This window comes from Saccopteryx bilineata, chromosome 1, assembly GCF_036850765.1.
Source record: "Saccopteryx bilineata isolate mSacBil1 chromosome 1, mSacBil1_pri_phased_curated, whole genome shotgun sequence".
Lineage (NCBI taxonomy): Eukaryota > Metazoa > Chordata > Mammalia > Chiroptera > Emballonuridae > Saccopteryx > Saccopteryx bilineata.
Genome location: NC_089490.1, coordinates 226,242,890 through 226,258,495, shown reverse-complemented (window position 1 = coordinate 226,258,495; position 15,606 = coordinate 226,242,890). Strand labels below are relative to the sequence as shown.

The 15,606-nt window shown below is 35.2% G+C and overlaps 1 protein-coding gene and 1 non-coding gene across 11 annotated transcripts in view; both read right to left on the bottom strand.

The window, feature by feature from the left end:
• CDC42BPA (CDC42 binding protein kinase alpha) overlaps positions 1-15,606 on the bottom strand; it is a 228,025-nt gene that overhangs the window by 43,543 nt on the left and 168,876 nt on the right. For 4 of the 10 annotated variants that reach the window (XM_066237055.1, XM_066236995.1, XM_066236987.1 and 1 more), the window contains one exon: positions 2,935-3,039. The exons of the other annotated variants lie outside the window; for them this stretch is intronic. In XM_066237055.1, coding sequence (XP_066093152.1) covers positions 2,935-3,039 — 105 coding nt within the window. The remainder of the gene's footprint in view (positions 1-2,934; positions 3,040-15,606) is intronic. 10 annotated transcript variants of the gene reach the window in all.
• LOC136321169 (small nucleolar RNA SNORA23) lies at positions 13,851-14,030 on the bottom strand. Its single transcript, XR_010728458.1, has one exon. It is a non-coding gene; the product is annotated as a small nucleolar RNA SNORA23 (small nucleolar RNA).

Below are 15,606 nucleotides of genomic sequence, written 5' to 3'. Positions count from 1 at the left end.
TATAGAGGTAAAGAATATTCTAAAATATTAAGAGAAAAATGGATGGACTCTCTTTGCTTTTGTTAATGTATAACGTCCAAAAATCAGAATAGTTTATATATATATTACAGCCTTAAAATGGAATTCAGTTGAGTTTCTCAGAGTTTTCTGCTTAATTGTGAATTTTGTTCTAATTTAAACAGCTTGAAAATATTTTTATCCAATTTATAATTTAACATTTAAAAAGACACAAAATTGTCACTAGAATTTACATAAAAAGCCCAAGAGACGTTTTCAGAATTAAAAGGAGGGCAGCAAGGGTGCTGGATACAAGATCAACCAAGTTTATAAAGAGCAACAATGCCTAATTTAGAAAATATATTTTAGAAGAGATCCCATTCACCACAGGGAGTAAGGCCTGAAGGCACTAGGAACAAATCTAACAAGCAATATGGAGTACACCCATGAAGAAAATAACAAAACTTGACTGAAGGAAACAAAAGAATATCCAAATATATATACCATATTCATAGATGAAAAGACCCAATATATCACGAAGATGTAAATTCTCCTCAGATAAATTTATAAATTTATATCCAATCAAAAGCCCCACTTGACACCCGACAAAGTATCCTTAAATGTCATGTGTAAAACTAACGGGTCAAAAGGAAAAGGAAGAAGAATAAGATGGTTGGGAGTACATGTGGCTGACCATAGCAAATATCAGGAATTATTTTAGGGCTATAGTAATTAAGACTATGTTGGTGCAGGAATAGATAAAAAGAACAATGGAAGACAATAGAGAACCCCCAAACAGACCCATTTATATAAAGCAGACATAGCTTTGTAAATCAATGCAGGAAATAAAAGAGTTGCTTATTTATATGAGAAAAATGAATTAGAACCTCATTTCTCATAATATGTAATAATAAATTCCAGTCTGATTAAAGTCCTAAACATGTAATAATTTCTCTTAACTTTTAGAAGAAAATAAGGAGTAAAATATTTATAACTGCTGTGAAGGGAAGAAACGTTTTAAAAAGACATAAAAAGCAGAAGCCATAAAGAAAAAGACTGAACGATACAGCTACTTTAAAATAAAAACTGTTGCAAGACAAAAAGATATCACAAATAACATTTAAAAATAAGCCACAGACTAGAAGAAAACTTCTGCAATGCATATAGCCAGCTAAAGATTAATATCCAGAATATATAAAGAATACTGACAAATAGGAAAAATAATTCAATAGGGCAATGGACAAAAGATATGAACAGTAAATCACCAATGGCCAATAAACATATAAAAAGATGCGCAATAACACTTGAAATCAGAAAATGCAAATTAAAACAAAAATGCCACTCCATACCCATCAAATTGGTAAAAGTTAACATTTGACAGTACCAAGGGTTGGTGAGAATGTGGGAAAATTGGAAAACTCACACACACCACTGGTGGGAGTGAAAACTGGTCCAAGCACTGTGGAAAATAACTTGGCAAAATCTAGTTAAAGTTGAAAATGTATACAGCACACAAAATATTCTACTTCCAGGTATATATGCTAAACAAACCACACATTTGCAAAAGCAGATAGCTATTAGAATGTTCATTTCAGCATTGATTGTAGTAACAAAATAATTGGAAACAACCTACATATCTAACAATAGGAAAACAGATAAATAGTTGCGGTATATTCATACAAAATATTATGCAGAAGTTATAATAAATGAGTTAAATGTACATGTATCTGAGTAACCGTCAAAAACATGCTGAATCAAAAAAGTTGCAAAGGTAAAGAACCTTTGTGTAAATTTAATATGTACACCATTATATATTGTTTATGGATACAAATGAAATAAACATGTAAAACCAAGGAAGAGAGGATACAATTCAATTTCAGGATATTTAAATATGTCTGGGAAAAGAGATGGGGGAATGGCACAAGGAAGAAAGTTTTAATTCAATTGTCTGGACTACTTGCTTTCTTTGAATACAAATTTGAAAAAAAAAATAGGACAAAACATTCATCTCTCTTAAATCTGTGGATGATGATTACATGGGTGTTTATTATTCTGTGTGATGGAAATATTTCAACATCAAAAATGTATAAAGTTAAAATATTAAAACAATAAAAGTAAAAAAAAAGCACAGGGTCTCATTAACCAGTTTGAGGTAGTCTATCACAGGATTGGAAAAAACTAAGTCAGAATCTGAGTACAACTGACACTTGAGACAGCGTTCTACGGGAATGCTAGGCACAGCTCTGGTGAGAATGGGCAGCAGAACGGGAAGCAAAAGAGATGTGTCGGATCCGTACGCTGAGTGAAGAACCGGGACTGCATCTGGGGCAGGGTGGCCTTAACTGAGGTGAGACACAGCCTTCTAACTTGTTGAGAAAACGATTTTCTTGAGAAAACTGGCCAATTGGCTGTTTAAAACCACTATTTGACATGAGGTACAAATACAATAGGTTTTACACCATTAAAAGGCATAATTTAATTAAATGCCTATTACTAGTTTAGCAATCAGAATAAACTATTCAGTTGCCAGCAGTGGCAATTTTAATTTTAAGCTCTATTTATGCAGTAACAGTTACAACATATCTTACTAGATTAGAATGTGAGAATGGCACCTGATACTGCCATGTGCCTATAGTTTGTATCTGATAATTCCAAATTTACATAACTCTGTTCTATATCATTCTCTACTTAAAATACAGACTACCTTCATGATTAAATACATTTTCTGTCTATTCCAAGTTGAATTTTGGGGGAAATTTTTCTATACACCTACCTACATTATCAGTCAATTGTAATGATTGCCAATATAATGTGACTTATTACACAATATAGTTGATTAAAAGAAGAGTCAGATTTCACTTGTTTTTGGTTTTTTTGCAATCCCCCCTTTCCTGACACAGTGAAAAGTTGGGAAGCAATATTGCTCCAATGAGGCACCTTAACTGGCTCAGCTTCACTAGATGTGGAAGGAGATGTAGACCTTGACTGGATGTAAAACTTGACGTTCGGATTCCGTACATATGTGTTCTCAACGGGATCGGTCTAGGAAAATAAGTCAGGAAAAACAAAAACCCAAGAAATCACTTTCAACAATGTGCAGGTCTTAGCAAATTTCTGTAAGGCATGAGCACAACATTTCTTGAGAAAGGAGGATAACAAACTTTAGTTTGAATATCTGTGTTAGAGATGTGTCATTATATAAAAGCATAGCCACTAGCTTGAATGAAAACCAAATTTAAGAAAACTATAGTTATTAACACAATGCTCCAATTTTCACTGTTAATTTCGTACTTTGAGCACTGATCTCTACTGTATGTTCTTTACCTTTATTCCACATGAAACTTTTGTATTTTATAAAATAAATCATGCATGTGAAATAAATACAGGGTACTTAATAGAGACAGGTAGAGCAGATTAGAGATAATTTTGTTCTTGATAATAGTGAAATTTGGTTCTCTAACGAGGCATTAAGTAAAAGAAAGTGAAACTGACCTATTAGCTTTGTGCTTGTTACTAAAGTAAACCCCTTTTTCATTTTGCAGCAATAGAAATACCAGCATTTATATTCAGTTGCACACTTTTAACAAAGTAGTATCAGAAACAGAAAATGCTTTGGGTTAAAATTTAGCATAAATTATCTTATGCACAATGGTTGATTCTGTTTGGCAATTTTCAAAATTACTAGGATTGGGTTTTTTAAATAAAAGGCAATAAGAATAATCTGGAAAGCAGGTTAGAGACTTTGTTTCACATATATTGTACACCAAGAACAGCTCGAATCAGAAGGTACAAGTCAATGAAAAGAACATCAGCTTAAGCATTTTAAATATGTATTTAAAGCGATTTTTTCTTTTTCTTTCTTATGATCATAGTCACTGTTTTAGGGACTGGCTAGTGGGCTGGCAGACACTGAAGTAGCCCCCTGCTGGTGCCACCTATGGCCTCCTAGGGTGTGGGCCTGGCCAGGTATTCTGGCCATCTACCAGGTAAGACTTTGGTAGGGCTAGCTTACATGGTCACCCACCAGGCCTTTAATCTGCAGTTATTGGAGTTGGGAAGAATGGGGAGGAAAAAGAGTCTCAGTGAGGACACCTAGAAGACATGGAACAACAGCTACTTACCAAGAACTAGCACAGTATTTCAATATTTTGAAAACTAGACCTACCTAACTGAAGCATGTCAGCTGTATATGAGCTCTATGTGTGCAACGTGGCTAATTTCTTAAACCAGTACACCTTAGGAAGTGGGCAGCAGGCCTGAGTCCCATCTCTTGACTTTAAATGCAGGGCTCTTTCTGTTGGACCTGAGGCACCTACCTCCACAGTGCACACAGCAACTGAGTGGCCACTGGGCTGAGTTATATTATCTCCTTCCTGACAATGAACATGGACCAGGAATAGGAGAATAAAAGAAAGAAGAAAATGGGACTCAGAACAAATTTCACCAAGTTCATAATCTTCCTCAAGAGACAATCTTGGAGGAGGTAATCAATTTAAATTAGTAATCTGAAATATGATCCTGATTTGGGAATAAGGCAGAAATGTCTTTTATTTTCTAAAACTCTTCTCCTTCTAGTTTCCATAAGATTATATAAACTGTAAGCTGAATAAGTGTCCATGGGAAAAGAAGTTCAATTAAAATGGAATTGAAAAGCAAAGTAGTATTGATACATTTTACACTAATAAGAATTTAAAATGGACTTAACTATCTCATAAAGGTTTAAAGAAGTATGCAAGAAGGGGATCTGTTAGGTGCGAAAAACTGGGTCATTGTGAGAAAATTTAAGTTTCTGATCTGCCACACAAAAGCCTTTATTTAGCCCATAGCCTAATTGAAAAACATAAAAATCAGATGTTCCTATGTGAAGGATAATGCTGTGAACAGGACTGAATAGCTAATACACGTTTCCATCACAAAAATTATCAAACCAAAAATCAGCCCATCTCCCTGCTCTGTCCCATAGTTGGTTGTTAAAATCGGCATGTTTCATGGTCCTATGAAAATATGATATTATGAGTGTAATATTGGGCAAAGGAAAAATATACCATTGCAGTTTAATCTGTAATTACACAAATTAGTGACTCTTAAAGAACTCTTGAGGCTTTCAGCACGTATCTCTTGGCCCCTCTGAAGAATTATTGTCATTTATGAAATTATTTTTTTCCTAACAAGTTTTTACTCACCGATGAAAATAAAACAGTAAAAATGAGAGTAGCTTTTTAAAAGGAATTTCTTAGCTAAATGAGGTAAAAACTGGTATTTCAAAAGTGAAAAAAAAAATTAAAGGCCCTGCTGGTTGGCTCAGTGGTAGAGCGTCGGCCTGGTGTGCAGGAGTTCCGGGTTCGATTCCCAGCCAGGGCACACAGGAGAAGCACCCATCTGCTTCTTCACCCTTCCCCCCTCCTTCCTCTCTGTCTCTCTCTTCCCATCCCGCAGCCAAGGCTCCATTGGAGCAAAGTTGGCCCCGGGCGCTGCGGATGGCTTCATGGTCTCTGCCTCAGGCACTAGAATGGCTCTGGTTGCAACAGAGCAATGCCCCAGATGGGCAGAGCATCGCCCCCTGGTAGGCATGCCGGGTGGATCCCGGTCGGGCGCATATGAGAGTCTGTCTGACTGTCTCCCCGTTTCCAACTTCAGAAAAATACAAAAAATAGTAATAATAATAATAAAAAAAGTAACCCAATTTTCAACCATTGTGCCATGGCACATTGGTATGCTACAACTTTTAAACACACACTACCTGACTATTTAGTCAGAGGTAATGACCTCTTTTCCCTTAGACTGTCAAATAAAAGAAATGACAACATCCAACACAACAATAGCTGTCTGGTGTGAATGAATCAAAACTAAACCTATCTTTTGTCAGATTTGCAAAAAATCTATTTATATTTTTTGGTGTGGCACAGAATCTTAGTATTAGTCTATAAGTATCATGAGATGGAAAAAGTTGAAAATGCTGAAATAGAATAATAAAAATTATCATACTAGCATTTTGGAGCTGAATACTCTTTTTTTGTGACAAAGACAGAGTCAGAGAGAGGGACAGATAGGGACAGACAGACAGGAAGGGAGAGAGATGAGAAACATCAATTGTTTGTTGCGGCTCCTTAGTTGTTCATTGATTGCTTTCTTATATGTGCCTTGACTGGGGGATTACAGCAGACCGAGTGATCCCTTGCTCAAGCCGCGACCTTAGGCTCAAACTGGTGAGCCTTGCTCAAACCAGATAAGCCCGCACTCAAGCCAGCAACCTCGGGGTCTTGAACCTGGGTCCTCCACATCCCAGTCCAATGCACTGTGCAACCACCCGGTCAGGCAGAGCTGAATATTCTTAAAGTAAAAATAAATTCCCAAGATTAAACAAAATAAAGTTAGTTTTATAATTGAGAAAAATTTTAAGTAAGTAAAAACATCAGGATATTTTGAAATGGTATTAATTGAGCATATTAGAAAGTTAAACTATGCCATTTATAATACTCTGATTTTAAAAAAAACATGAATATATAAGTGACATTCAAAAACTACCACTTTATTTTCCAAAAGTATGTTTCTTACAAAGACAAGGTAGAAAGTTTGGTAAAAATGAATAAACTCATGGCAAAAAAAGTTTTAAATATACTGGGTTGGGGAATAAGTTCGTAGCGTTTTAACCAAAGACTTTTATTTAAACAAAAAACAATAATTATATCAATAAGTTAATCAATTATATATTCGCCATTGCTGTTTACAACCTCTTCCCACCTCTCGACCAATTTGTTGATGCCATTCCACCAAAAATCGCCTGGTCTGGTGTCAAAGAAGTTGTTGAGCCAGTTTTTAAGGACCTCTTTGTTATCGAAGGTAACGCCCTTCATATGGTTTGACAGGGAGCGAAAAAGATAGTAATCGGTCGGTGCAAGGTCCGGAGAATACGGTGGATGCTGAAGGACCTCCCATTCGAGCTCTTGGAGTGCGGCTTTGATGACTTGTGCAACATGGGGCCTGGCGTTGTCGTAAAGGAGTATGGTTTGACCATGTCGATCAGGTCTTTTCAGTCGAATAGCCTCATTCACGCGGTGTAGCTGGGCAATGTAGAGCTCCTTGTTGACCGTGGCATTATTTTCGAGCATTTCCCAGTGCACCATGCCCTCCCAGTCCCACCAAACACACATCATGATCTTCTTTGGATGAAGGTCCGGCTTGACTCTCGGCTTTGGCGTATCTCCTGGAGCCACCCACGCCTTTCTTTGCTTCATATTGATGTATAGGCACCATTTCTCATCTCCCGTGATGATTCGGTACAAAAAGCGCTGTTTATGACCGCAGTGTTGCTCAATGGCAGGCGAGATGCTGAGAAGCAATTTGAAGGCGACTTTCTTTGTTTTTTTCGTTGAGCTCGTGAGGCACCCAGGCTCCCAATTTTTCGGTAAATCCCATTGAATGAAGGTGATTGAGAATCGTTTTATGATCGCAGTTCATTTTTTCCGCCAATTCACGACTGGTTTGGCAACCGTTCTCCTTCAAAAGTGATTTGAGACGTTCTTCATCGAATTCAGAAGGCCTTCCGCTGCAGGACGTGTCATCGACGTCAAAGTCGCCATTTTTGAACTTTGCAAACCATTTCCGTGCTATAGACTTGCCTATGACACCTTCTCCATACACGTCGCAAATGTCCCAGGCTGCTTCGGCAGCTTTTTGACCTCGATGAAAAGCAAAGAAGAGCAGGTGTCGAAAATGTTGATTTTTGCCTCCTGGGTATTCCATTTCTAAGCCTCAAAACTAATAAAAAATTAAATAACTCAAAAATACAATTAACATGGTTTTGTAGAGCAGAAAGAGTTTTATCGAATGAATACTTACCCTTTGCCAAACAGCAAACAAATCGTTGTAAAATAAAATATTAAAACGCTACGAACTTATTCCCCAACCCAATAAAACTTTAAAAGAAATTTCTTTTTAAAAGATTCTACTAGAAACTAATAGCTAATCAGATTAATAAATTATAATATTTCATTTTCTTTCTTGATAGCTATCATTATAAATAATATCTCAAAAGAGGTTTAATAGTAAGAATAAGAAAAATACAATACCACTTAACATATTTTCTTTATCAAAGTATTAATTATCACCAACAGGACTTTGATTTTCAAGATGTTATTAATTTTATCTATAATTAAATGTTTAATTTAATTAAAAAGTACATTTCTAATTAATGACTTACACTAGCCATTAAAAAGAAATTAATTTTACTAAACTTTCATAATACTCAATGACTACATGTCAGAATTTACAGATAACCTCAAGTTGATTTTAATAATTGGATACAATTCATATATATTATGGCTACGAAGCAAGTAATAGCACATTAGTTATTTTTACCCTCAAAACAAATATAATCATTAATATATTTAAACCATAAAAGCTAAAAAAAATCTATTATAAAAATATTAATGTAAACAATAAACATAAGCAATGACTTGAATTAATAATGCAGGAAAAGCTAATAAATATAATCTACATCAATAGTAGAAAAATCTTAATTCAATAATTGGGTTTATAATTATGCAAAGGATAATAAAAAAGGGGATAATACTAAAAAGCAATAAATAGCTATATTAATTGGACTGTTTATTGATATTACCCAAAGAAATCTTGAAAACAAATTTTAACTGGATAGTATAAGCAATTCACACAGTATTTCTAAGGTGTAATCTATCGAGAAAAATAAGCATGAAATAATTAATTTTTTTCCTACTTTTTGGTTAACAAATTCTTTTTTCTATGTAAACATACTTTAAGGAGTGTTCTGATGAATTGGCATTAGAAACATCTACTATACGACAATGTATTTTTACTTATTGCTTTACAGTTTGAAAAAAAGGAAAACTGAATATTAGCAATATTGTCCACAATGCATAACAATATCATGTAAAAAGCCCATAATGTTTCCTGAATCTATTAGTATTTCTCTAATAATTAATCAACAACATGGATTTTTAGAGTAATGCAGTAAAATAGAAAAGGCCCCCATCAGATCTGATTCTGAGATGACCCACTAAACAGGAATTCCTCAAATTATGCAGTATGGTCTTATAAATAGTAAGAATAACTAAAATGACTCATCTTGACTATGTATCTATGGGCCTACTCTACTCCAAAAACAATTACAGATTTGAATAAATACAAATAGCAAACTATTCTCATAAGGAACTGGCTTTAAAATAAAAGATACCAGGTTTGATATGGATCTGATTAGATTAAAATAGCTTAAATCTAACATGTTTTATGTTGGTAAATATAAAACTTTTTTTTTTTCCCCCTGAAGCTAGAAACGGGGAGAGACAATCAGACAGACTCCCGCATGCGCCTGACCGGGATTCACCCAGCACGCCCACCAAGGGGAAACGCTCTGCCCACCAGGGGGCGATGCTCTGCCCCTCCGGGGAGTTGCTCTGTTGCGACCAGAGCCACTCTAGCGCCTGGGGTAGAGGCCAAGGAGCCATCCCCAGCGCCCAGGCCATCTTTGCTCCAATGGAGCCTGGGCTGCGGGAGGGGAAGAGAGAGTCAGAGAGGAAGGAGAGGGGGAGGGGTGGAGAAGCAGATGGGCGCTTCTCCTGTGTGCCCTTGCCGGGAATCGAACCCGGGACCTCTGCACGCCAGGCCGACGCTCTACCACTGAGCCAACCGGCCAGGGCCTAAAACTTTTATTTAACAGAAAAAATTCAATTTTTATCAATTTTCTTTATCCTTTAGTTACAAGTACTTTGGAAACAAAGCGGCAAGTAATCTATTTTTTTGTATTTAAAACACTTTATAACCTCAAACTTTTAGTGATATAACTATTTCTGTTAGTTAAGCTTATGATAAAAAGAACAGTATTATAGAAATACTAACTATATACTTGGACAACAGTAAATATAATATTTTATTATTCTAAAACAAATAGTAAATTACAAAGGTTATGACTAGTAAGTGCTGTCTTATTAGTTATTTTACTAGTTAACTACTAGTTAATGTAACTTTTCTCTTTATGAAAATGTCTGAAGTTATTTTCAATATGTTAACTTGAATATCTACTCTGGAGACTTTACAAGTGTTCTAAGAAAACAAAAGAAAAAAAAAGCCACATGTTTGTTTATATTCTCTGCTTCAAACTGTAAAGGAATAATCTAAAATGAGACTCTCAATATTTCTCACTATTAATGAAAACAATATGGAATGCTCTGTAAATATCTGTATTAATAATGCATTAATAAAAACAAATATTTCTTATACTATGCTTAAATAACACCACTTATGAAGAATACAATTATTCAAAATTATAAATGAGGCTTTATAGTACAATGGAAATAAAAAGAAATGTCATTTATATATATTTCAGTCACTTAAATAATTTTAAATTTATAAAAGTATTACCTATTTTCTTGTTTAAAAACATGGTATACAACAGAGAATTGTATGCTACTATTAGATTCGAGGCCACTGTTAGGAATGGTAACTCATGTATGTGTCCTACGTTATGTAATACATTGATGTTCCCAGAGACTACTAAGGTTCCTCACTATTCTACTGCAATGTTTCTATTAACTCTCGAGAAACTGGTAACTCTTCATACATCTTCCTCATAAACATTTCCACTTTTCAGTGGTGGCTTTTCATCTGTCAGATATTTAACCAAGGAAAAATTGAAGAAAATCTGGATAGCAAATTACCAGGCCTATCTCATCTGTATTTAAAATAACAAAAACAACCAACAAACAAAAAACCAAACCAAACAAAAAAACACATATGTAATTAAATCAGTAGGTTCTGGTTAAGTGTGCCTTATTATATACTATGAAATAAGGATAAAATAAAAGATCAAGAAGCAGGGACCTTGTAACAGCTATTTCCCTGAAAATCTTTTCCTTATTTCAAGATTCACAAAATTTTTTGGGTGTCCAAGGTCCCAAAAGTCTGAAAGGCAAGTAGATAAGATAAACAGAGAAACAAAACCTCTCTAAATTAAAACTTTATTTAAAAACAAACAGTTAAATATTTAGTTAATTCACAGGCTGATGATTTGAACCTAATATGATTGGGTTTACAACACTCTGGTCTTCCCTTTTAAAGGTTATATAATTAACATATATTCATTAATTAGCTAAATTCAAACACCCAAAGGTTTTATCTCTATACAAATGTCAAAACAATCGAGATATGAGTTGAACCAGCAATCTTTTCATAAACTTCATTATTTAATGAGCTACCAGCTGAACTTGCAGTTCTAATGGTCACCCCACTGGTACTGAACATTGATCAGTGGTATTTGAACTGCACATTTATTATTAAACAGGACTTTGAAAACATGAGCTATATTAGAGCTAGTTGTGTTTATTTTACAACCAACTCTCCAACACACCAGCAAGATAAGAATGCAGAAAGCTATGGGCCATCCTACTATTCAATACTTCCCTGACCCAGACTTTTCCAAGTCTAAGAATTCTGGATTTAAGGTGTTAATCAATACCAGAGGTCACCAAGCTGACAGGTGAAAGTAAAAAACCTGTATCTATCACAGACTTTCCTTTTTAAGTTACTATTTTACAAAGTATATATGAAAATCAGACCAACAATGTCAGCTAGCCTTCTGCTTCTCCACTGAGGAGTATATATACATGTGTACTGGTGTTGGGGTGGAGGCTGCTTTAGAAATATTTGAGACCTTTCTATAAATAGTTCCCTATTTTCCATAATAGTGGTTCCCCACTCTGGGCATCTGAGAATCTTGAAGGCTTGAGGTGTGGCTGGCCCACTTCAGGTTGAGAAACACTGAACTAGCCTTAGCACAAGAAGATTTTTACCATTTGTTATCAATGCATATATAATGTGACAAATATTATTTATATCTTGGACAGATCACAGAATATAAATGATTTATTAAAATTACTGCTATGAATATATAAATGTAAAATATTTAAACCACATAAAAAAAACTAAGGTTTTTCCAGAACTGATTTACATAAAATGATAGTCAATAAGATCTATAACTTGCTCCAAATCATTTAAAAAATTTTTAAGATATGAATTACCATTTTCTTTCTATATAATAAAAATCTCTAAGAAATTTCTAAGTATTTGCTTACATCAGATTCTTATTTAGGAACTCATTTACTTTGTATGTGATCAATTTAGAAAGCATACTTTAGGATCACTTTTTCCAGCAATCAAAATAAAAAGATACCTTATAATTTTAGTAATTTGGTTATAGAAATTTATATGAACATTCCTAAAGCTTTGCGGCCAAAGCCAAAGCCAAAAACGAAAAAGAAAAAAGAAAGAAAATATAGAAAAGCAGGTAGCAACAGCAGGAGCAGCAGCACAAAGCATGCAATAAATGTAATGATACACCACAGAGACGTCAGCGCGTTCTGCAACCACAGGCAAGAGAGTAAGGAGTGGAGGCATCAGGGTGGGACACAAAGTGTGATAGTCTCTTACACGTCTGCCTTTGCTACCTGGAGTACAGGATGGAGAGCGCTTCAACAAAGAAAGGAGAATACTACATGTTACAAATATTTACACATGTGACTCTCAATGACTACCACTGTGTTAACAGACAAAGTATATAAACACACATATAAAGACATTTTTTAAAAGATGTATAATTTGGGAAAAACTGGAGGATAGGACAGTAAAGAAACAGTAGCTTAGACCATGTCTAAGAGTGAGATTAAGTTTTCACTAGACCTTGCACAAACAGTGACCCACAAAACAATACTTTCTTCAAGTGATGGGCAATTTCTTTTCTGGAAAGTTGGTGGTAGCAACTCGAAACGTTAGAACAAAATCAATAATTCTGATTTACTGCTGGTAAGTATTTAAATAAAATATTTAATTAACTAATCTTGCTTTAGACATTTACTACCAAATTCTTACTTTCCAAAGATGACTCTTTTAAAGAAGAGCCAAATATAGTCTTCAGAATTATTCATAATGGATTAAAACAAAAACAATATTGTCCATCCTGACTAGATATTTAGTCAAAAGAAGGGTCTTCATCTTTTTGGCATTAAAGAATGAAGTAATTAAGCAAAAGTAACAATAACAATAACAATACATAGGTAACAATTATATCAAAATATTTTTCAAGGTTCTGTAACTAATGTGCAAGCACTAGAGTTTCACAAATATGAACCAAGTATGTACTTAGGCATTTTCTTATATTCACTTTAAGCGAACATTTTGAGGGTTTACAATATGTCAGGTACTTAAAAGATAAAGGAGGCATAGCAAGTCCCAGATTGGTCAAAGATATCAAGCCATCAATAAGGTGGTTAAGTGCTGTAACAGAGATATGTACAAAGTCCTTACAAGAACCCAGAGGAGGGATGTACAAGATTTTTATGGAGACCCTGATGAAGGAATTCATAAATTGAGTTGACAGGATTTCAGAGAAAACTACAAGGATAAGAAACACCACTCAAGATTATCAGTTTTATTTGTACAATAACTCTGGCAGACTGCTAAACAGGAAGTGTTATTTTCTTCTCTAGGAAACTGGAATGGAAAGTGACTTTAACACTGTGTCCTGAAGAGGTAGTAGCAAACCAGAATTAGAAGGCCTGCAAGTTCTAAACAAGACTTTTGTTTTAGTTCAGTTAGGTTAATGTCTCAGATTTAAACTGGTTTTAAATTATTAATAGGAAGTACCTGTCTTACTCTCCCTCCCTAAACCGAACATAAACAACTCAAGCCCCAACCCTTCATCTAGCTAGTATTTAATCTTGCCCCTCTCTTGCTCAATAATGAAAACAGCTTATGTTTATCATGTGTATAATATATAGAGGTACTTTTCAAAGTATATACTTTACATATGTGAACTTTTTTTTTAGTTCTGTGTGGGAATTAGGAGGCTGGCCAGTGGGAAATTATGTCCATAAAACAACACTAGACCAGTACTATAATCCCAATTTACTCTTGGCTGCATGCTGTTTGTGTGGATAAGCAAGATCTGAATACAAAACACAGACACTGCTACCAGACACAAATGAAAACTACGCACACATTACCTCAGCCATTATATATGAACTCTTTTAATTCTCAGAGAATTAAGGTAATATGATCCCCATTTTAAACACAAAGAAAATAGATGGAAGTTGCCAGACGTCACTAAACTGGTCAGGGGCAGAGCTAGGATGCAAACTTTCTTAGACTTCTCAGAAATGATATACAACCCCTGTCCACACTCCCCTGCCTCTCCATGCACGTCTCCATACAATCTGGCCTCTGCTTTGCTCACCCTAACGAAATGCTGTAGGGCCAGTGGCAGCCACCTGCACCAAGGTGGCTGACTGTGACCACTGCTCCTTCTCTTTTGTGGAATCCTTCTCAAGGCCAGAGACCCCAGGTTTTTGTCCTGGTTCAGCACTTTTCTCTCCCTGGCAGATCTCATCTGCTCTCAACTATGCTGATCATTTCCAAATCTCTCTGATTCATGGAAAACTACCTGCTGAACATTTCTACATGGATGCCCTCAGGCACCTCAAACTTAACTTGTACAAAATGAAACTGGTCACCTTCGCCTCTGTTAAACCTTTTAATGAGTATTACATATGGAACTGATGAAACCTAAGCTACAAAATTCAGAATGTCAAGTCACCCTCATTCTGGACCCTGCTTGTCTTCAAACTCATTTCATTTCAATAGACAACTGTTTTTATGTTTTCAATAGAAAAGGGTGAATTATACTTTTTCCTGATGGTGCCATTAGATGAAAACACAAACACACATGCATACACATTCATACACACTCCCATACACCATGGTTTTCTATAAACACTGAAACTAGTCTCATAGCAAAACACTGAAACCTAATATGCTGTCTTAATATGCAATCATATATCATTTAAAAATATTTTATATTTAGGTGTATAAACTACCATCAGAGCTTTAAGGCTGATTATGGAAGTAAGCAAACAAGCAGAAACCAAAGAAGTAATTTACCTTAAGGACATATAATTTGGCTAATAGTTTTTAAGGTTCAATTAATGAATTCCAGAATCTTATTTAATAAAATACTGAAGAGATAGAAGACTGTGTAGTCATGGTTCTTTCCCTCTACATTGCCTAAATATATCCCAATATATGGTAAATAAAAAAATATATAACATATACAATAATAGATAATATAACATATTGCCTAAATTATAAAAGGATTACAAATGGCAATTTCTGATATATGAGAATTTCAAGTTGGGTTGTGCTTAATATGTGGATGAAAGTTTGGTTTATTATGTGAGAGAAACAAAGAGTCACAGACAGGGACAGACAGACAGGAAGGGAAAGAGATGAGAAGCATTAAATCATCGTTGTAGCACCTTAGTTGTTCACTGACTGCTTTCTCATTTTCCAGCTGAGCCAGTGACCCTTTGCTCAAGCCAGCGACTTTTGGGCTCAAGGTAGTGACCCTACACTCAAGTTGCATGAGCCTGCACTCAACCTGGCGACCCCCGGGTTTCGAACCTGGGTCCTCTGCGTCCCAGGCCAACACTTGATTCACTGCACTACCACCTGGTCAGGTTGGATGAAAGTTTTAAAAAACGAGAATTGAAGGAAGAAACCTCAGGAGTGCCATAATTTCTCAGGAGA